Source organism: Neopsephotus bourkii, unplaced genomic scaffold (genome assembly GCF_033783945.1).
Source record: "Neopsephotus bourkii isolate Nb327-2 ecotype Australia unplaced genomic scaffold, CSIRO-AGI_Nbou_v1 NB_1765, whole genome shotgun sequence".
Classification (NCBI taxonomy): Eukaryota; Metazoa; Chordata; class Aves; order Psittaciformes; family Psittacidae; genus Neopsephotus; species Neopsephotus bourkii.
This window is the reverse complement of record NW_026902239.1, coordinates 940,099-963,755: the sequence shown is the minus strand read 5'-3', so window position 1 is coordinate 963,755 and position 23,657 is coordinate 940,099. Positions and strand designations below refer to the sequence as shown.

Sequence of the window (23,657 nt, the reverse complement as noted above, 5' to 3'; positions counted from 1 at the left end):
TTCTTTTGTGCTTCTGATAATTTTTGTTTTCCTTTTCTGGGCATGGGAAAAAAAACCTACACAAGCATACAGGCTAGGTTTGATTACACTTGCATAACACATAGAAGCACATCAGCATTAACTCATGAAACTTGATTACCAGCATCAAACCCTTCCCTCTTCCTCTGGAATTTCGAAGGGTTACATCCAGTTTGACAGCTGCAGCAGAGTCACTGTGCTGTTTTGCTTCTGGTTTCCATTTAAGTTTAGCACTTCCTGCTGGATTACTCAAATTTCTTCTAAGCCAGCTGAAAAGTCAAAAACTGGCAGACACAATTCTCCTCTGGACTGCTTCATGACAGCAGAAACATGTAATTTTTTAAAATCATGTTGAAGAAAGATGACTGGGAAGGCAGCAATGCAAGCCCACCACAGTTACCTGGATTGCATTACTCTGCTTAGCCTACAGCACTTGATGTTGAACAAGCCTCTGCACTTAACTTCTCAGGGGATAAGAGATCAGAAGGAAGAAAGAGGCAGCTTTTGATATTTTCATCACAAAATGCAGTGGCCTATCAGTGCCTTAATATGGGGTATATGGCACTGATTGGACCACTCCAGACTTCAAGGTCATAGAGATGCCTAAAGGTAGTTTTGGCTAATTACTCATTTCCTACCTATTTATGCTCACCCTGCACAATTCTTGACCACTGCATTTTACTGCGGATATTCCCTGTGGTTTGGTAATTTTCTAGGGGCAAGAGGAGTTTGGTCAGTCTTCAGGGACATTGGTACTAGCAAGCTGAGGATACACAGATCTGAACCCTCCTGACTAGGCACGTGGTTCCAGTTCTTGTAACATCTGAGAGAGACAAACATTTAATGGGCCCTAAAAGCTCTTGATTCTATAAAATGTCATATGGCAAAATAGCTCTCTTTCCCTCGCTTCCCTTTCCACATTTTCCACCATTCTTTTCAGGTCTGGAACTAGTCCTGTAAAACATGTCCTTCAGGCAGAGGCACTTGCCTTCACTTGAAGTCTTGGACTTAACTAGCTCAGGTCATTCCCTTTCCAGAAGTACAGCACCCAAACAAGGTGCTATACCCTGATTGTCCAAGCATGCCCGGCTTCTCAGCTGAACCGGAGGAAGATACTGCGGCTGCCTCGCCTTTGTGCTACCCAGCAGGATGGACTGTAGCCTACAGCTTCCCGGAAACATGTTTGTCTCCCACACTGAGCAGAGACCAGAAACCAGGTTTGCACAAACCCCACCAAGCTGAAAAACCAGCCCCACCCTTTGTTGGCCATGCTCCAACAACAGGTGTTACTGAAAACACAGGTTGGGTGGGGTGGTTGGGTTTTCTTGTTTTGTTTTTTACCTGATGAAGGGGACATGGTATGGTCGTACAAAGATGAAAAGACAAACACCAACGAGCTGTGCTGATGTCAGCTGAATGTAGCGATGAGTCCTGGAAATTGCTTTTTGAAGCTGCTCTCCCCACATTTTTCTATTCGTTGTACTGGAACAAACATAAAATCATTTAATGGAATCAAAAGAAACCACATACAGTCAATAAAATGAGCAGATTAACTGTGCCTCAGCTTTATAGACATCCATTAGGCTGTGGAACTGGAAGTGCTGTAGGATGGATGCATGGCAGAGACAGATTAATACCTCCTTGTGAGCCAGTCCAGAGTTAGCAGGGTCTGTGAGCCCAGGCACAGCACACAGAAACAGTTATCCTACTTCTGGACATGAGAGGCTTTTTGTCTACTGTGCTTAGGAAGATCCATGCTCACATGATGTTTGATATCCCTATTCACGGGGGATAACTGGAAGCAGATTGCACTAATCATAGCCATAAAAACGAAAATACATGTCAATCTCATGAATTGTAAAGATTTCTTGTGGTCACAGAGAAAAGGAGATCTTCCCTGACTGAGAGATGACTGTAGCTGTAACTTGCCATTCCCAAAACAGAGAACTAACTGGTCAGCCTGATGGATCCACATTGGAAAATTCTTCCACCCCAATCCATATTCAAAAGGACCAGTATACACAACAGCCTACTGTGCATGCAGACATTCCAAGCTCAGGCTTTGCCTCTAACTCCTTCTCTAGCCATAATTTTCATAAACACAATTAGCCACAGGAACATTTAATTCATTTTAAAATTCCCACAAGAATGCCAATTATGTTTGTAGTCACTGAGCACATTTTTCCAACATCAGACAGGGATTTAAGGACAAGCATTAAATCAGTGTTAACCATCAGAATTCTTCTCTGCCAATGTTGATTTAAGAGACTTAGAAACATATATTCCACTGTACAGAAGTTCACAGAAAACCAGCGCTTCAAACACCTTCCCAGTGCCATTTGTTAATGGCAAACATATTTCCAGCTATGATTACAAGCAACAGGCTTGGAAGAAAGTATTCTGTACATCTGACCATAAAAAAGAACAACTGTGGAGGCTTTTGTTTGGCTGGTTCCTCTGGGGGAGAGGAATGCATTTGGGTTGTGATGGTGGGGTTTTTGTTGTTGTTCTGTATTGAGTTGCGGTTTGAGGGTTTATTTTGTTGGTCATTTGGGTTTTTGTGTTTGTTTTGTTTTGAGTTTTTTTGTTTTGTTTTGGGTTTTTTCTTTTTCTTTGTGTGTGTGTGTGTGTGTGTGTGTGTGTGTGTGTTTTGTTGATGGCTTTTCTCTTCTTTGTTGTTGTTTTGTTTTGTTTTTACCTACCTGGCATTCACAATATTCCCTGCATTTAATTCAACCATCTCTTCAAACCCCACTGCAAATATATCAGGAGGGAAGTTATCATCTGTTGGCAAAAAAGGAAAAGTCATGCAAGAATTACTATTTTGTTATTTCTTCTAACAACTTGTAATTCTGATTTCTGTTAGAGATCATTCCTGTAGTTCTAGCTTGTGTAACCCCTGCCAAGCTATACATATTCATAATTCCTTTAATCTAATCTCACAAAACAACCCCTGCAGTTCCTCTGATTTTTTCCTGCTTTTCTCTCACCAGTTGGTCTCCATCTCTCTTGCAGGAAGCAGTTCAGGACAGAGCATTATACTGTAGCTGTGTTAAGATGAGAAAATATTCAATGCTCTCTCTCCCTCACCCTACTCATCACTAAAGCCACATCATCTCACTACCCACCATCTTTCATTCACTTGCCATTTTACTCAACATGCTTTTAGTTTTCCACACTGATCCTATGGAACTGCACTTACTGGCCAGACACCAGTATGTCACTTCCATGTCAATGCCTTTAGTAAATTTATCTACCAGCTTAAGGAAGACTTCGAAAATTATACTTCTTTTTTTCTGAGATCTTCTTAGATGATCACCCATATCTAAGGTTGGCTTAGATCACTCCAGAGCACAGTGACCCTTCCTTCCCTGGCCTAGGCCTGTGGATAATACGCTTATAAAACACCAAAGATCAAACGCTCTTGTATTGTGCAGTATGTATCAGTTGACTCATCAGGTATGTCTACTGCCTAAAGGGATTATAATTTTTTTTTTTGAACTGTCATATGGCCAAGGTAACAGCAACTTAATTCAACATGAAGACCTAAACAGCAGACAACCATAAGAGCCTAAATCAGATATGCCACAGAAAACAAGAATAGAAAAAGAAGTAAAATATGCAGCAACTCTGTGTAGGCACAAGGGTGAAACTAGCACATGACAGCTAGTCTCGTTTACTGGCTTGACATGACAGGCACTGTCACATGCATTTCTTGTTCATAATTTTGGACATTTGTCTTTGAACAGTTATCCATTTGTGTAGGCACTGCATTAACATTACCATGAACACAGACATTTGCATGGTCACACCCTAGGTCTGTTCACATTAGTCAGCTCTCTTCCAGAGGCTGCTTATACCTATCACATTACCATTGCATGTACCATGCAGTCCTGCTTCTCCAGTTGTCTCAGGGGAAGGCCTGGCAAGGCTACCACATGACATGCACTCAAGAGATTTTAATATCACAAACACAGCCATGCACTAACACATCTCAGTTGTTCCTGAAACAGACTGGACCAATCACCCACCTAAGCTGCTCAGAGTAGAGTGGTCTGCACCTAGTCACATATCCATGCACCTAAGCACTGGGGGTTCAAATAAGACAACTTGTGCAAGTAGCCAAAGATTTGGGGAATGAATTCCTGAGCTTCAAGGTTAGGCACAGGACTACTCCTTTGATGCCTGCAGGAAGCCAAGTGTTCCACTGTAACAGCAAAAGCACAGGTTTTGCCATAGTTTTGTAACCACTCAATTTTTAAATGGCAGAACATTCACTTTTCATTTTCCTTAATAAAATCTGTAGATCAATTGCAATATCTGACCTTGTTCTGTAAGTAAGAAACTCAGCAGCCAATTTAAACAAGCCACAAGTATAAGAGCTTTCTATGCTGAAAAGAAAATGAAATTGCCTTCAGAAAAATAAACCTTTTTGTCAAAAGGCTTTGATAGTAACGTTTCCAGACAATCTCAGAGTTCAGACTATACAGGTATGTTTAGCTCCAGATAAAAACCAAGCAGACATTCTGAGGGCATGTAAGAATGTAGTTCCCACTTACAATGAAGAATAAAGAACAGAATATGGAAGAAGAAAATGAAATATAGAATGCAGAATAAGCAGATACACCCCATGATAGCATGAAAGAGACCTCTGACTTCTGAAGGTTCAAAACAGTCACATGGTATAAACTGAGGAGTTGATCTGAGTGTCAGAAACTCTTCGGACATGATTCTGCTGCTGCAGGAAGGCAGCACAAGTCCACACCCCTAAGAACTGACAGAAAAATGCCCTCCAAGATGCACTGCCTTTGGAAAGAACAGCTGGTCAGGTCATGTGCCCCAATTCACTGTCTCCAGAGATGCCAGCAAATGTTGCTTACATATTTTGACTGTGAATTATTACCCTGAAATTCAGAAACTCCAGAGAGCTTGGGAGAATCCAGCAGCCAGTCTGTCAGCTCACTGGTACCAAGGATGTTGCTTCGAAACTGCTTCCCCCCATTCACATTCCAGGTCCCTGTGGCAACACGAACACGCTTGAAGCTTGTGAATTCAAACTGACGTTCTGACATGGCCTTCAAAATACTTGGAGTTACTGATGAAAGAGAGGAAAGAGAAAGAGGGTGTGTAAAAGAATGTGCTGTAAAAGGACAGAAAGCATACAAACAGAAACAACAGCCAGTGTGAAATAACGACATTAATCTAGCAGCAACAACACAAAAGCTAAGGAATGACTCCAATGGTGATGGCATTAACTACAAGATAGCTGGAGCTGACATCAACAGTTTCTCTTCCATAAACCAGGCACCCTTTGAAAGCCTCTGAAGGGCCATTCACTCAGTTTCAGCATACATTTTCCTGCACTTCTTCAAGTAATAAGCAAACAAATTATTTTTGCTCCTTTAGCCTTTTCAGTCTAGCCTACAGTGATGTTGTGGTTTAACCCCAGCTGGCAACTAAGCACCACACAGTCATTTTCTCTCCTCCCTCCCTCACAGCAGGATGGGGGAAAGAGGTGAAAAAGTAAGAAAACTTGTGGGTCGAGATAAAGACAGTTTAATGGGACAGAAAAAGAAGAAAAAATAATTATGGTGATAATAGTAATAACAATAACAAAAATTTGAATATACAAAAGAAGTTATGCACAATGCAGTTGCTCACCACTGATGCCCAGTCACTTCCTGAGCAGCAGCCCCTGGCCAGCTTTCCCCTCAGTTTATATACCGAGCATGATGTCATACATTATGGAATATCCTTTGATCAGTTGTGATCAGCTGTTCTGGCTATGTCCCCTCCCAACTTCTTGTGCCCCTCCAGCTTTCTTGCTGGCAGGGCAGCATAAGAAGCTGAAAAGTCCTTGACTTTGTATCAGCACTACTTAGCAACAACTAAAAACATTAGTGTGTCATCAACATTATTCTCATACTAAATCCAAAACACAACACTATACCAGCTACTAGGAAGATAATTAACTCTATCCTAGTCAAAACTAGGACAAGTAATCAAGCATGTCACAAGTTATGAATTAAACTGAAGCCCTAAAAAGTTTAGAATGTGAAGGGAAATGCAGAGACCAGGGTCTTACACAAGTCCAAATCCAGCACTGTTGTGGCTCTCTAGCCTGGTCAGAACTCCTCACAGGAAACTGCTATAATTCACTTATTTTTTGTGAGTACAGAAAATTAGCAGTGTGCTTCTTTTGAGCAACTGAGGTAACCATAATCTTTAACTACCTGATTTGCATTGGCAGTCAGGCATGGAAAAGCTGTCTATAATCTTCCTTGTGGTCCACATCAGTGAACAGCCCCAGGATTGAAGTGGTGCTGAATGCTTCAAGTCTATCCTACTAATATCTGGTAGTTCTTTAAAACAAACTGACCACCTGATACTGCTTGTGGGTGCAATTATCCTATACTTTGCATACAAGTATTTTCTCAGAGAGAGATAAGGTGGTTTACCGGTGACGGGTGCAAACCAATACGTGTATGTATCAGGGCTCTAGAGTAAAGCAGGGGGTGAACCAACATATCAATGTAATTGTGTTTTTAAAGATCCAAATGCTAAAAGCATGTGCAAACCGCAGGCCAAAAGTAAGGAGATAAAAGGTCTGAGCTCAAGAGACATCCTCAAGACAAACTTAGGACCAGGCTGGGAATACAGCCCTAAAATCTTTCCCTCTGGTCCAGCTTCTCTAAGCTGTCTGAGGAGATCACCAAAGAGCAGACATACTCAAAGTCCAAAACAAAATATGAGAAATAAGCATAGTGGAATTAAAGCACACAGAGTTGTGCTATGGTCACTTGAAAGCATGGCTTTAAACAATAGATAGGTGCAAAAGTAGCTTGCTTATTGATTTTTTCAAAAGGGTGCAATTGATTACATCTGACAGCTAAAAAGACACAAAAGAAAAGCAAAGGATTTACGCCAGCCTCACCCAGCAGTGCAGTGTGGTCCATGAGCATCTTGCCTTTGTCTGCATATTCCTCGCTGAAGAAGTCACCCATGAGCAGCAACTTTATGGCCTCCTGCTTTACTGCATCAGAGAAATTTGACTGAATACTGCGAGACACAGAGCGGGCACCATCCTTGAGCTTCCCAACCTGCATTGGACAGGAATCATTAGTGACCAAAAGTCATCATTCAGACACCAAAGAGTAGAGATCAGACATCTTTCTTTACTTGTGAATAAACAGTTTTGTTGGGTTTTTTACCTTGTTCTTCCCCTCAAGGGCACGACTGCCTGTTGATACTCTGCTTAGATTATGACCGTTAAGAGTCCACATTACTTTGTAGGATTCCACAAAGCGCTCAATTACAGATTTAGACTTCAACCCAAGGCTCTCTAACTGAGCAAGCAGGATCTGGATTAGGTGTAGAAGGAGAAAAAACAACAGCAACATTGTTCTTAAATGTGGTTTTGCTTTTTATCCTCAGTTTAAGTATTCCAGCCAGTATCATTCTTTATCACAGTACTGGCAAAACAGACTTGTATAAATGAGGCTCATGCCCTCTTTCTTGTCTTTGCCATGGAACAGACCATGTATGCAGTACATGTTTCTACAAAAGGTCCCCTGACGAACTCACCTCCAATGCAATGAAGGACTGAACGCTATTAGTACGATCCAGGCAGTCCAAGCAATTCATTCGAAAAGTACCTGTCTGCAGACTTTGGTAACCAAACACAAGAGGAGGGAGGAAAAAAAGGTATATTTTAAAATAATATCTAATCGTAAGTTGATTAAGATCATCAAATATTCAGCCTGAATATTCCCACCCACATTTTGATGATGCACAATGTATTCCATTAAATTGTCTAATTATTTGACTACATCTGCAAGACTGTATTAGCAAATTCATGAACCGGTAATTTTGCAGATTCCAAACAATGGAGATGCAGTTAAGCAAACAATCTATTTAGCACCAAGACTACACTTTGTCTCAAAATCATATTTCAAGATGGTCATTTACACTTATGGTCCAAACACAGCAAGAAATCAACCAGGTGGTGCCTTGCTATGCTGGGACAGAGGGGCAGGGACACTCACCGTGGACTTACATTCTCGCCCTTTGCGAAGGTTCCAAAGTCTTCCCAATGCAACTTCAGCTGAGGCCTCAGCAAATTTTCCAGTTTCTCAGTTTTCCCACCTTTTGCAAACTTGTAGTCAAAGTTTATCATAGGAGTATCTGCCGCATGGGAAGAGGCCCATAGCAGTTTCTGTTTAGACAGAGAAAGGAGGAAACCAAATTCTGCTGAATCCACACTGTAGGAATTGATACCAGTGTGCTTTTATCACTACTGAGCTTACTGTTTATCATGTTTTTAATACTGAGAATGTTGTTGGGAATTTTGAAAGGCCAGACATGAAAAAAGCAACTGAAGCCCCCCATTTGTTTTCTTTCTAAAACTAATCTGGATTGTTAGACTCCAATTTTTTGGCAGGGGAACTCAAACTGTAACTGCAAAGTGCATTTCGGAACTGCTGCTGTCTGCACCTTGGCTAGTGGCAGCCCCGCAGCAGTGAGCTGCTACCTCTTGGCACAAGGGTATACGGCTCTGGGCAAGCTCAGGACCAGGACCCTGACGAGAAGGGTATCCAGAGCTGCTTAAGGTAGAAGAGCATAACGGTGCATGGGTGTATTGTTTTAACCATTCCTGAAGTGCAAACACATGGGAAAACGTGGCCCTAAACTTAGGTAGAGGTTGCATGGGGAGGAATTAACAAAAAAATTATATCCCAGGAAACATACTATAAAATGTTTGTGGTAAACCACAAAAGTGAAAGAAGAGGCACAAATAGTCTCATTATTTCATCTCCAGTTTCAATGACCTCACACATATTTCTGTAATCACCACAAATTTCATTATCTGTAATAGATACAACAATAATACATCCTACTCTCCATGACAAAGCCAGAGAAAACTGTTACATTAACTCTAACTATGCATGTCTTTGCCTATTCCCTTTCTTCCTGCATATTCTCATCCCAAGAGACGGATTCTTTTCTCCACTTAGATTATGATACAGACTGAACAAAACAATTCTGATATTACATTAAAAGTGTACAGTTACAGCAGTTACACCAGTATAATTGTATCAAGTAAGCCATTAAGCCTTCCCTGCAGAAACAAATTTAAAGGTGTTGCATGGTTTTGGAGGGAGATGTGCAAAATCTATTTCATTACACTGTTACAAAAGCCAAAACACCTGGTATACACTTCTCTGTTCTTGACACCTCAACTTGCCTTTACAGCTGCTGGCAGTAGTAATGCACTTTAGGAGAATATTTACCCACTGCCTTGGTGTAGATCATCAGAGTATTCCTAATTCTATGCTACAGCACTGCTTTTACTGTAAATATAATTACATCTGTTACTGAGAATGATTATGGGAGGAACAGCATTACTGGGAACAGTATTGATTTTTGGTCTAGCAACAGCTGATGCTAAGTTGCTCATTTACAATTTTTCATTTGTTCCTGTTGTATAAATGAATGGTAGTGGTGACATTCTGATCAAGGGAACCCAACAGCAGTAATTACAAGAATATTTTGAACCAGCTCCGGTAAGAATTACTAAGACTGCACCAAGAGCTGGGAGAAAAGGAAGGAATACAAACAAAAGGAAGATGAAGAAATAAAGAAATAAACCAATGACAGAAGAGGAGAAAAGCTTTCATTCCAAACCATTCCCCTATAAATTATTTACTTTTAATTCAAGCCCTTTAAAATCATTTAAGTAAAAATTAACTACATAGTCTCTCCAAACATCCATTTATGAAAACACAAAGGTAAGACCAAGAGGTGGTTGTTTTGAATGGGTACACAATTCCAGGTTCCTGTGCTGTCAGCCTTAGTTTTTTCAGCTCACAGAATGCTTTCATAATTTTTTTTTAAGCAGGGAAAAATTTTAAAATTTAAATGAAACTGGTCTTTCATAAAACTAAATGAACAAATGCAATATATTTATTCTAGAGACGCCCTGATTCTGACTTAACTTCTGGTTGTATGGTACTTGCCATGAACATGGTCTTAAACATCGTCAGAGTCTTGCATTAAATTCGCAAGAAATGTCAGATCTGTATTCAGAAGTGATTCTCTCTTACCCTTAAATTTCAGTGTTTTCGCAAAATAAACCATAAAAACTATTTTAAAGATAGGGATAACAGGACATTATAAAGGTTTAGCTGTGTCATGCAGAAATTCAGGAAGCTGAAAACAGAAGCTGGGACCAGACTTCAGTTCTGTACCTTCCTCATTGCCTTGCAAGCCTTAGTCACAAATACCCTCTTTGGCCATATTCTGTACAGAAGACTTTGACTTTGTCAGTTTCCACTTGGAAAGCTGGGAGTCCTCCCCAGCTCTTCTGGAGGAGGAGGAAATGGTCATACAGAAAAACTGCCAAAACCCTCCAGCCACCCCTTGTCTCAAGTACATTATTCCAACAGAGAGGGAAACAAATCCGTCTATTTAACTACAATGTTCATTTTGCTTAGTTTCACGCAGTAAATATTTGATCTCAGACTGTTGTATCATTCTTTACCAATGATAAATACATAACTCTTATTACAGGTGTGTACTTTAACCATTCTTCATATTATTCTTAGGGAGACATACTCAAAAGTACTGGATTTCTAAAGCAACAGGGGCGCTTCAGAGGCAGACTTCCATCAACCTCCCACCAGATTCAGACACCAATTTCACTGCTGCAAACCCCACTCTGTGCCAATCTGTGGCTTCACATTAGTTTTAAAAATCTGGCCATGATAATATTGCACTAAAACTCAGTGCAACTTTAATTCTACAATGCCTGACATTCCTGCTTTCAGGTATTAGTTGTGCCTAGGAACATTTAGGGAGCAGGAAAACCTCTCTCCATGCATCACTGTTATCTGGTACTCAGGCAACTTAATTCTCAACATAATCAGTGCAAGATAGCTATTTCCCATTAAAATAAGAGCAAGACAGCTGGCTTTTGCTCTGTGAGCCAGGGTCAGGGCCTGGCTCCCAAGCAGTTTCAGCAACTCCATCAAGCATCTGACTGCACAGGTGACTATATACTATGACAAAGCTGACCACATTTCATTTTTGCAAATAAGAACTAATCTTAGGTGAATTTAGGCAACATTTTTTTAAAGCCTGATCAAAGAGAATGTGCACAACTGTGTGAAGAAATAAGCAGGAAGGCAGAGCTGGAAATTAAGCCATGAGACTATGAAGCACCACCCTCCCAGTATGTAATATCTAATAAAGAGATAACAGTTTCTTTAGATAAACTATTCATCACCTGCTGGGCCAGAAGGAAAACAGAAGAACATGGAGGCTCAGGGGAAATCAGCAGTTAAAAAAAATAAATATTGCTTTTACCTTAAAAGCTCTGTTGAGCACCTCCTCCCCTCCTCTGCTTCCCAACAGGTTAACGATCACTTGTTTTCCATACTGCTCTTTCAGAAGCATCATATGCCTACAGCAAAAGTAACCATAATCGGTACTAAACAAAACCATGTTATGTTGCCTACTACCTTTTTTAAAATACAGAAGTCAAGATCACTGGCATCCAGTGGAAAGTTTCAGCCACAGCAGCTACAGACATCTTCTTCAGTTTCTTGCAAACAGTTATTAAAGTACAAATGGTGAAAGGATGCAATTAATGGACACAGTATTCTGTACTGAACTTGAAAAAAGAGGCATCTTATGAAACAGGCCCCAGATCTTTTATGTCACTGTTAGCTTTGCCCTTTGTATGCTCCCAACTCTTGGCTGTCAGCCTGGGAACTACAAAGGAAAGACAACAAGAGAAAAAAAAACCCATATTACACTTTAACAGGAATCGCCTAGCATCTTGCAGGGCTGAGCCTACAAAGAGGTAGCAGCAGCAATGGGGCCTAGGACTCCAGTGCCAAAGCCAGAGCGGCACAAACACACATGCCATAGATGACAAGGTTCAAACATCTCTAAGCTACTGCAACATTGAGACATTCACTCTCAGCTTAATTAAATTAAGCAGGAAGGTTAATAATCACAAGAACTGCTGCACTGGCTCAGACCAAAGGTCCTTTCAGCCAAGTGGCCTGACCCAGATTCTTCAGTAAAAACAAAACAGGACAAGTATAACGTGGGTGGGTTTTTTTGGCATCTCAAAACCTGATGTTTAGGGACTCTCAAGCCAAGAGCTTTTACCCAGATGCAGAGGCATCCGTTCTCCCAGTATTTTTTTTCAGTTGGCATGCATGTGCTACAGGAGTTGTGTTGGCTCATTAGGAAACAGTTGGATCTTAAAGCCATCTTCCATCATGTACTACCACCACTTCGGTAGTACTTAAAAGGAAGCTGGGTAAAAACAGACAAGAAAAATAAAATAAAGTCTCACATAAATGAAAAACTCTTAAATGTTGCAAAGTGAGATGCAATGGCAAAGTGTTGGGAAAACAGCAAGCACGCATTTTCTGGCATGCACCATTAAATCCTATAGCCAGAAACGAGCCCCAAGGAAAATCATGGAAGGGGATAAAAGAAAGAAAAAGTTACCATCACGGCCTTTAAGAAATATGGCTAAATATACTTTCTGGTGCTATTGATGTTCCCAGTTCTGCAACCAGTTCTCTGTATGCCAGCTCTTCCCGTATATTTTCACCTCTCTGATCCCAGCATCAAAATCCTACTTTGACAATATTGCTTCCATACAACAACTGGAGATTAGATCACCCGCTTAAGTGCTGTCAGCAGAGCTGCCTGAGGATTTTCCAGGGAGAGGGGACACAAAAGATCCACTAACAAGATTACCATTCGCTTCCCAGTGTCTTCTCAACACGTTAACCTATCAGATGGTTAAATTTAATAGGCTACATCCAATCTAACATTCTCAGAAAATCTGTATCGGGTTGTTAAGTTTCAGGGTCTTTTTATTTATATGCAGTTGCTTATTCTTTGTCCATTTTCAAAAGACTGTCTTTTGCAGAGACATCCATAACCTAATCAAAGCAAAGGCTTTACTGTGCACAGTGGAAAGAAGTAACAGTACAATCGAACTCACGTTCATGTTTCTTACAAGAAAGCTACTCTACCTTGCTGAGGTACTCTCAATCTCTTCGGCAGCACAAGAAGATGCTAAATAACTTCTTGTTTTCTTCTTATATAAACTCTCTCTGCTGTGAAATGCAAACCTCTAAGATGGAGCTTCAAGGACACTGGCAGGGCTAGCTAGTTACCATGGCACAAGATGACCACAAGACCATGAGTCTCAAAGGCATTTGAATTCGGCTGGATTTAAGAAACTTAAAAAGCTTGGAGAATGTAAGCTAAGACCCTTTGGAGCAGGGACTGCTAATGGTGCATAGTCCCTTTAGGTTCTAATCCCTGTTTGGGTTCTTCAGTACTGCAAAACTTAACAGTCACAAACATCACGTTTGCTAACAGTTGTAGTAAATGAAATCAGGGAATTAAGAGGCCTTACCCAAAATCAACATAAACTCTGATTTGCCAAAACCAAACCAAACCAGAAACTAACCACATGACCTGGCACTTATGCATTGAAAACTTTCCTCAGCCTGAATTCTTCATGTCTTTTTCAATGTTCGCACTGATATCCATGGGAGTTTGCCCTTAAGGGACAGCACTTCACGGACATTCAAAGAAATCAAGCTAATGCATGGCTATTTTACAGTTTCCAGCTGACAAGCAGAGTCTTCATAGTTTAGAAAGTTTTACAAGCCAGTCTTTGGCTAAAGTAAAAAAGCATCAGCATGATATCATCACACAATATTGATCATAGAATAATACACCTATTTCTGTATAACAGTGGGGAGAAAAACAAGTCCATAACTGAATGGAAGCAGTGTTTACTTTTTAATTACCTGGGTTACAGTGGTAAAGAACACATGTTCTGGGTACTTAAGTGCAAATTCACATTTGTTGGCTCACAAAGGGTTACAAGGACTTTCCTTTTGCACGTTAGTTGGTATTTCTTAGCTTTTACAGAAACAAGCCAGGAGACCAAATTAATCCAATTACCATTAAAAACAGAAAGGAAAGTGCACAAAAATGAGTGAATAAATTAAGTAACCCACTTAATAATCCACAACACCTGGGAGACTGGCTGCATGTTTTACATCTCTCAGGATTTGCTATGAAGGCATAAAGCGGAATCTTGGTTAAATGCCAGGCTTCTGTGTTATGGCCAAAGTGGAATGAAGCTTACCTGTCAAAGGCAGGAGCATTTGCTTCTAGACCTCTGTTAAGCCTTAGATGATGGGAACCCACCTAAAAGAAAATATGGGAAGGAAAAAAAAAATATAAAAATAACTTCTTAAACTGCTAGAGTCCTAAATCACTAGATGTCTCCCTTATTCCTTCAGAGAAAAACATTTCTCTAACAGCACCAGACACCTACAGCTGACTCCACACACCCACACACATAATAGCCTTAATACAAAAATCCACAGCTTTTATTAGACAACATTTTCAACTAGAAGTGAAAACATGATTATCATTAAGCAAAGGAATAAATACACATCTTTTTATGGCCAAACAAACCACATCCCTTCGCCAGCTTCCTCTAGCAAATATCCCACACTGCCTCACACGAGGATGCTGCGCGCCCAGAATTCTTTCTGCCCTTCCCTCAGCAAAGGCTGCAGTTATGCCAGTTCCATGGGTTGAGTGTCCCAAGTTATTTCATCTTTCATTGTTTACACAAACTAAAAAAAGCATCAGAACAGTCCTTTCACAATGGGAAGGAAGAAATCCTGTGTCATCAGTCTAATAGGACTTTTAATACATGTCAACAACAGGAGCCCTAAACTCCTTTTGAATGGCAGTTATTGTTATTACAGTATGCAGAGAGCTTCTTTTGTCTCCAAAACCTACACTGCTAATTATTTATGGGATCGTGCATTGTTTCCCATACTTCATCATCTTCCTTTGTTTTTCACGAGGTTAGTTTCTGCAATTCTTTCTAACATCAGTGCCAGCATATTCACATCCAAGAAGTAAGAGTTATGAGTATTCACCAACATAAATGAAAGCTGCATACCTAATCCAGATTAGGCAAAAAGGCAGACTGTGCCCCTAATAAAAAGTTGAAAATTCTGTTTAACTAGAGATGCTACCCACTAGCCAAAACTACTTCAGGAAAAGCTCTTTGGCTTCATAACATATGAAACAACAGTGCTGGATACAGCTACATCATGGGCAGGGCATGTGCACAACCATACGGGCAGACCTGCTTTATAAAAAGAAGCAAGTGTGGCAATGGATGGTGCTAATAGACAGTGCTACAGACCTGTTAGTCACCTTTCTTTTGCCCTAAATCTAGTAGCTCTGAATAATGCCTAGGTGCTATATTTAATGATAAGAAAGTATCAAATAATCTTCAGAGTATCTTTAAAAACAGTTATTTTATGCATTCTCCCTGCTAATGTACATGTATGTAAGTGCATACGCATTCTAATTGCTTATGCCTCTGTTAAGAGAATGCAAAGAGTGCTAGGATGATTCTTATTCAGTCTTGTAACTGTATATAAAATGTAAGTCACAGATGAAATATAAGCCGCTAGGCTTGATGAATTTCCTGACAAAACCCTGCATCTTTCCCTTGCAGAAGATCAGATTAGATTATCATCACTCTTTTGACTGATATCCAGCAAACACACCATCCAGACATTGTATTTTGTTTCAAGGTAATGTACTCCTAGAGTTCTTGGTATTCCTAGATACTCCAAATTTTACTGGGGAGGTCAGTATCATCAAGCCAACCGAGCATTTTAGAAGGAAAGGTTATTCCAAATCAAACTGAAAATGTTACAAAGATACTGCTGTAAGTTTCATCTTAGGACATTAGGACACAATCCCTTACAAATAGTTCTCTGTAGAGGCACACAAACACATGAAAATATTAAACTTAAATATAGTTATTTGCCTGATACAGTTCTGTTTATCTGAACATGCAGAATTTCCTACAATGTAAACCTCAAATGACAGAGCTCAGCATTTTCACTGAATGAACTTTGCAGCTCTTTAAAAAAAACTCCAACTAAATTCTATTGAAGTTCTGAACTATAAGTAGCAAGAGAGATAAGAAAGGTAGGCTTTTTGATTGTATGTTTACCTGAAGGCCCAGTTGCTCCCAAAACAGTGGAACAGAACCTCTGATCTGCACAAAGGAAGAGACGTCATCATCCAAGTAAATTGTCTGCAATAAAGGGAAGGAGTTCTGCAGTTAGATCTATCAGTCTGTGACCCCTTCTTAAGGTGACAGATTACGACACTGAACTCAAAGGGTAAAAAAAGTAAACCATGTATCTCACTGTATCGACTTACTGCTCAGCCGCTTTTCCATACTCTCACAGGCAGTGGAACAAAGCACAACGTATTTGCTTTCATGTCATCACAAAAGACTCAATTCACTACTCACCAGAAATAACAAAAAATTTAAAACACTAACACTGCAAAGAAGAAAGGAATCTTTCATCCGCAATGAAGATGGATTTGGTCTGCTAATGGAGACGCTCCGGAAGACCAACCACTGTGTCTCTCTCAAAACTTAACTGTGCAAAATGTCATTGCTCCTTGTGACTGATGATTGGTAATGCCAGGTGTGGGATAAGCTTATCTCTTGCTTTATTTACTATTTCTTATTGCACTGCGTGTTGTGCCTTGTCAGTGTCCAAATAAGCCAGAAGCTTTGCCACTCCCATTCTGAGATACAGTGAACAGCATGTGATCTACTTCTTTTCGAGGAGGCTTACAGTGAGAGGCTCCAAATTCCCTATTTCCTTCCCTAACCAGACCTCAAACTCTCCCTTAATATATGTTCTTAAGATCACTGCTAACAAGCTGATTTTGAATCAAATCTATGCTATGCACAAAGGCTGACTGTCCCCTTTGCCTTACCCCTCCACCAGCCCCCAAGCAAATGTTACATTGTGTCAACTTAGCACAAAAGGTACTATCTTCAGACTCAGTATGACCACAGAGCAACTGTGCAAAGCCTGGCTCGCTACCCTGGCCTATACTTAGTAATGGAATCCTGGCTGTTTTCCACAGAGGATATATGATACACATGATATGCATCTCTGTTATCTCATGCATGACAATGAGTCTTCTGCAGCCTGTGGAGGAATGGTATCCAGGTCATCCAGGTAGCTGCTTCTCTAAGCATATTGTATCACTTAGCACAACTGCTGCCAGCCAGCTAGTAGCTCCCAAAATAGAAAAGAACATGAAAATAGGTTATTCTACGGCTTGAATGTGGTTTGCGCTTTTGGGTTTGCCACTAGAAGTGCTGGCTGGGTGGCTCAGGGGAAGTGCGTTAATTTACATTGACTTCTCATATTTATATAATCACTACTAGTGTATAATTCTTAGAGCTACACATGTGAAAAGAAGTAGTATATAGCTACACCAGAGAGGTGGGTATTTAAATATTCTGTCACCAGTTTTATCTAACTAATCTTTTGTCATGGTTTGAACCTAGCCAGACAGCTTGTCCACTTACTCCCCCCTCCTTCTTGCCCTCCCCCTACTCTTGGAGGGACGGAGAGGAGAATCAAAAAGAATGCAACTCCCACGGGTTGAGATAAGAACAGTTTAGTAACTAAGGTATAACACAAATCACTACTGCTGCCACCAATAATAGTAATGATAAAGGAAATAACAAGGGAAGAGAATACAACACCCCATCACCAGGCAACCGATAACTTGCTCCCCCCAGCCCGACCAAGCACCGACCGATACCTCCTCCAACCCTGCAGTCCACTCTCTCCCCCTTCCGGGTCACTCTCCCAGTTACATCCTGGGCATGACGTGCGGTGGTATGGAATACCTCTTTGGTCAGTTTGGGTCAGGTGTCCTGTCTCTGCTTCCTCCCGGCTTCCCTCCTCCCTGACAGAGCATGAGGCTCAGAAAGTCCTTGGCCAAACCAAAACATCGTTTTTATCAGCTTTGTTCCCAGCCCGAAAGTCAAAACACAGCACTGTACCAGCTACCAAGAAGGAGAAAAAAATGACTGCTGCTGCTAAACCCAGGACATCTTTACAGTATTTTTGCAGAGCATTTACAACTATCCCCATTTCAGCAAGAAGAAAGATTCAAGAGGCTTTGTCAGGGACACTGTGTCAGTGTTAGAATGATGGCTAGCCCAGATGTAATGCAAAACTGTATGTTTTTATGGTTTTGGCCTCACACTAATGAATTAGGAAACCTTCTGTCACATTGCATCCTTGCACAACCCCTTGCAAGTGAGGGAGTTGCTCAGAGAAGCTTTCTTGCAAGGCCTGCCTCACTTCGAGTAACGCGGCTCTAAAAAACGCTCTCCCAGTAAATTTTTCTAAACATTGATGGTACCTGCGTGCAGGAGCTAATAACCATAGGAACACACTGGTGCGCCTGTTTGCCGTTCTGTGCTCAGAAGCATTTGTCCTGCAGCTGGACTATAGGAGAAGTGCGCAGGCCCACCTTCTTTCTCTTTATCTCATCCTCTCTGGGACAGGTTGTACCAAAATGAGTCAATGACTTCCAAACACTGAATCACTTTTTCATTCACAGTCATGGACCTGGAGGAAATAATTCTAAGGTAAAGCAAATTTCTGTAGCTCCACTGACAGCCTAGCATTATCCTGACTCATACTAAATGAGGATCAGGTCCTGAATCTATGCAAAAAAAGAGTCAAGACTGGCTCACTTCAAAATGTGACGATAGTGATCACCTTAGAGATGAATGAGTTGACCTGAAACATCTGATGATGACAAATATATAAAAGCTTTTTTATGAAGTACAATTTGGACACTCAGGCAGCTTGCCACAGAGGTTCATCTTTCTTTACAACCTTCTGAATATTGTGTTTCCATAACTAACTAGAAAATCCAAAGCTCAAGTATTTCTCTTTGGCCAGCTCTTTCAGAAGTCCCAGCTGCAAAATCTCCAGACCCACTGATTAAAAGATAGTAATAATAATTCTAATGTTAATACTTGCAGTTTAACATCTTGCTGAGCTACAGTTTAAATGGACTGTGAATATATGTACCTGCCTTCTTTATGTCAAATACAAAAGAAAAATACTTATCAAACATTTCTGCCTTTCTGCATTAACAGATGCTCATATTTCCGCTTATTAGTGATTCAACATCATAAGAGTTAACAGATGTTTGTTACTACTATCACTCATAATTTCTTTTCATTGGTTTTTACCCACTACCTCTTCTAACTGTTTTTGGCTCTATTAAGCTGTCCATTTCGAGAACTTAAAAACAACAACAACAAAAAAATCAAACTGTTTGGGAATCATTCCTGTGATCTAAACAGGATGCCCACACCCTGATGTGATGGGTTGGGGGGGTCCTCTGCCAGGATGGGGTCTAGTACAAAACTCTTCTATCATGATAGGGCATTTTAAAGAAACTGACATTTTTATGCACATTGCCGTGTAGCCTTTAGAAATTCAGATGAGGTTTCTGAACTGGGAGCATGGCCCCTCCAGAGTCATTCACAAGGCAGTTCTTGGCACTAGCACATTTTTTTTAACTTTCACTTACAGGGCTCATCCCTGTTCTCTGGAGCAATCCTGTGCTTTTTTCCCGATCCTCTCACCTCATCCTTGTGATGTGGATGAGACCAAAATAATTTTCTTCCAAGCTGCACAGAGTTGGGAAAAGACCTAGTGTTTTTAATGACTGGGAGACTCATCAAAATTACTTTGCTGTCAGTCATTCCTTTCTTAAAGAGACTGTACCCATTAAGCATTACAACTATGCAAATCTTCCCTGAATTTCAGCAATACCTACTGTCCTTCATTCACTACTCCAAGGAACACAACCCCTGATCTTGACATTGCCTTCCACTGTATATGCTCCTTGACCTTACACAATAATAGCAGCAACAGCTTTCCTACCAACAGACTTCCTAAGTAAGCAGGTTGAAAGACTAAGGCTTTCCAATTCGGGAATGGACATAAACCAAACATGCATGTACACTATAAAAAAACCCATTTGTTAAAATTGTAAATAAGCACTGATAATGCATCCATGTTAAAATTACAGTCATAAATAAAAGATTCCAACTTTTGACGCTTATTCAATTCCAGAATTTATGCATGGATAAGTACAGAATTTCTTTTCTCATATTCCTCCAAGCCTTGATCATCTTTCACTCACAATGTTGTTTTTTTTTTCTACAAGCACATATCTATCCCATTCTTTTTGTTATTCTAGTTTTGATTTTATTACCTTATCCTCTATCAGTCCGTTTCCCTTATTCTAAGTCACAACACAGAAGATGAACAGTTCCTTATATTCTATTTCCAGAATTTTCCTGTCCTCCATTTTCCTTAACTTATGGACAAGAAATACATCCAAGAACATTAGACTGGTTTTTCTCTAAACATTCAACACCAATCACATTATATTTTAGACAACGCTTTGTCATTACAGTTGATACAGACTGCTAAATCTCTATCTTTGGGCTTCATAACACTATTGTGGAATCTTATCTTTGTCTTAGATCCAAAATGACAGCAAGTTCTTGCCTACTTGCCCCAAGGAGAATGTTCATTCCTATCAAATCCTCAATACACTTGATGACTACTTCATTAATCTCAAAGGATCTAGTTCATAGAACAATCCAATCCAGTTAGCTGGTTGGATTTTCAGACACATTTCCTGCAGTTTCGCACCTGACAACATAGCAGCGACTGCATACTTAACCCAAGTGGAGGACCTCTTTGGCTCGAGAATAGATTGCTTGTCTTCTGACCTCTGGTGGTAGAATTTGCCATGTTAGACTCTTTTTGTGGTCCCTTACTCTGACTCCAGGATCAAGTGTGATAGTTCTGACAGTTCAAAAGGATGTTTCTCGATCCTTCTTTTCTGTTGCATATGGCCAGACCTTGCCCCTGTGACCCAAGGGTCTTTCCTAATAACACAAACTTCCTACACTGGTACTGCTAGTAAGCTTCTGAGCAAGAAGCAAACTGCTACTGCTTCTGAGCAAGAAGTAAACATCCACATCAATCAGCTGGTATTCTAATCCCAGCATGCTATGCTCATTCATCACTTGGAATAATTTATTCACTAATCTCCATCACTCATCTTCATCAGAAATAAATAACTATTCAGTTACAACTTCAAACAGCAAAATTCTCTACAGACTCGAAGGGCACACAGAGAAACCATCCATCCATAATGAAACAGATACTCAAAAGGCTTGTTCTGCAATTCCCAGCTCTGCCACACAACCCAAAAAGAGCATGGATAACAGATGGCCTAAACATATCTCTCCATGAGTCCCTTTAGCCCAGACCACAGGATCCAAGAATATACTTGCCAAAATAATCCTCTTTGCCCTGCCTGGGGCCATACTAAAACTTGATCCAGAAAATAAATTAACTACATGATTGCATCCATTCCTCTCCTGGAGAGCTATGTAACATGGTCTAGGAGTTATTGTGAAACAGGGATCATTTTTCTTAATCCTCACCTGACATTTTTTTCTTAAACTGGAAGAAAGGGAAGGTTAACCCAAATTCATGGCATTTCCTTTTAATACCTTGCCAAGGTTTCCATTTTCTTTCTCACACAGTTCCATGAAGAAGACAACTGAAACCACTCATTTATCTTTAGTAAATTACAGTTGTTCCCCTTAAGTCACATTATAACATATGAAGAGTTTAGCCTAACTCTTCAGAAGATAATTGGGAGAGTATCTGAAATGTAAATAGTGACAGCACACAAACTAAATGAAGAAAGCATGCTTGTTTCTCAATGCTATCAGCAGAAAGGAATTAAAAGAATGTGATACAGTCTCAACTTTAAGGGATTACTAGAGAGGAAGAAAAGGTGAAGAGAAACATAAGCTATTACTGGGAAACAGAAGGCTTTTAAAACTACCTGAGGATCAGCTGCAATACTGCAAGTAGAGAGGGCTACCACCGCATTACAAAATACTGGTAGCAAATCTGGAAGTACATGTTAGAGGGATTTAAAAAAAATAATAAAAAAAATCCCTTTTCCTTTCATATTTTATTTTTCCTTAAGTGTTTCCAACCTTTTCTCTTCCTCCTTTTTTTCTTTGTAAAGTTGCAAGCTAAATGATCAAACAGCTGAAAGATCCTCTAGTAGCTTTTTTTTCCTTTTTTTTTTTTAAAAAGCAAAAGTGAAGAGAGATACTTAACTGTCTCCTCCCCTTCTTCTCAAACACGGTGAGTCACAGCAGTTAAGTGAGCCCACAAAAAATGACTCACTGCAGAGCTAAAATGCCACAAGGCTAACCCAGTGGGAGACAAAAGCATACCATCTATGCATAAGAGAGTTGCTTGAAGATAAGACTAATTGTTTCTCCCTTTCCTAAAAACAGAGAAATGTTAGAAGTAATTCCTACAAAAGGAGGAAAAGTCCTGGCTTTTCAGAATCCTCGGGTCTATTTACCCATGAAAGTGCACAGCCAGCATGCCATTATACTGTACAGGCTGCAACAAATGAAAACACAATGTTATTCAGCCAAGATATTACTTCATAAGCAATTAGTCAGTAGTCTACTATGAAAGTAGGAGAGAGTTTATTCTAGGACTCTTCCTTGGTAAGTGGATAGCAGCTTAAACTGGATCTCAGGCATCCCAGTGGTTAGCCCAACATTGCTTCCTTAGGACATGCAGCTTGGTAAAACTAGTGTTTATCACCATTAGCAACAGCAACCTTCTTTTCTCCTTTAAAAACAAAAACCAAAACCACACAATCCTTTAAAAATGCAAACCCTTGTTAAAATTTTGAACCTACTAGAGCCTTTCATCCTATAACCATTTCACTCTTGTGCTTTTGCTTACCCAGTTGCAAAATACACAAAAACCTTCAGTCCTCCCACTTCACAGCAGCCCCTGGCTGAACAGGAACAAAGCACAGCAGTTCCTGTACCAGCCTGATCCAGCCCCAGCTAAGGCAGGCATTAGCAGCTAAGTATTGCTTTGCAGCTCACCAGGAGCAAATCCTCAGGTTTTCTGCTGGGATGCAAAGGCTGTTTTATTTTTCATGCTAATCATTTGCAACATACTGTACTTCAGGAACATAATTAAATAGAATGAGTTACTCCTGACCCAACTAGTAAGCAGTATACCAGAAGTATTTCCCATAATTAGACAACTGCTAAGTCATCATCATCATCAGAGCTTGACTTCGCAAATGAAGATTTGGGAAGGGCTTTACCCACGCTTACCACAAACACGCTGATGGCTAAGAAGGCCAATGTGGGATAGGCAAATCCAGCTACAAAAAGCACAGCAGTAGGTCTCCTTGGGTGGTACAGGTGGGGTGCGATTCTTTCTGCGTTGTCTTTTCTCCTCGAGACTAGTTTTTCGTGAACTCTCAAAGGAGTCAACAGCATTATGTATGGTGTGCCTCCAAGTCTCCCGATTGGAGGCCAAGATGGACCACTGATGGTAGTCAATATGGCCAAGGCTAAGGTATTGTTTCAGGGAGTCCTTATATCCCTTCTTTGGGGCACCTCTCTTGCAGCTACCAGTGGCAAGTTTCACCATAAAACTCGATCCTGGGGAGGCGGTGATCCTTCATCCTAGAGATGTGCCCTGCCCAGCGCAGCTGCAATTTCAGCAATATGGCCTCGATACTGGTGACCCCTACCTGTTCGAGGACAGTAACAT

General features: G+C 40.5%; 1 protein-coding gene across 3 annotated transcripts in view; it reads right to left on the bottom strand.

Annotated features, from left to right (window-relative positions):
- SYNJ2 (synaptojanin 2) overlaps positions 1-23,657 on the bottom strand; it is a 70,957-nt gene that overhangs the window by 21,813 nt on the left and 25,487 nt on the right. For all 3 annotated transcript variants that reach the window (XM_061378231.1, XM_061378233.1, XM_061378234.1), the window contains exons 5-14: positions 16,121-16,204; positions 14,213-14,274; positions 11,383-11,479; positions 8,064-8,233; positions 7,603-7,684; positions 7,230-7,379; positions 6,953-7,118; positions 4,922-5,113; positions 2,721-2,802; positions 1,360-1,500 (exon numbers count right to left, since the gene is read on the bottom strand). In XM_061378231.1, coding sequence (XP_061234215.1) covers positions 1,360-1,500; positions 2,721-2,802; positions 4,922-5,113; positions 6,953-7,118; positions 7,230-7,379; positions 7,603-7,684; positions 8,064-8,233; positions 11,383-11,479; positions 14,213-14,274; positions 16,121-16,204 — 1,226 coding nt within the window. The remainder of the gene's footprint in view (positions 1-1,359; positions 1,501-2,720; positions 2,803-4,921; positions 5,114-6,952; positions 7,119-7,229; positions 7,380-7,602; positions 7,685-8,063; positions 8,234-11,382; positions 11,480-14,212; positions 14,275-16,120; positions 16,205-23,657) is intronic.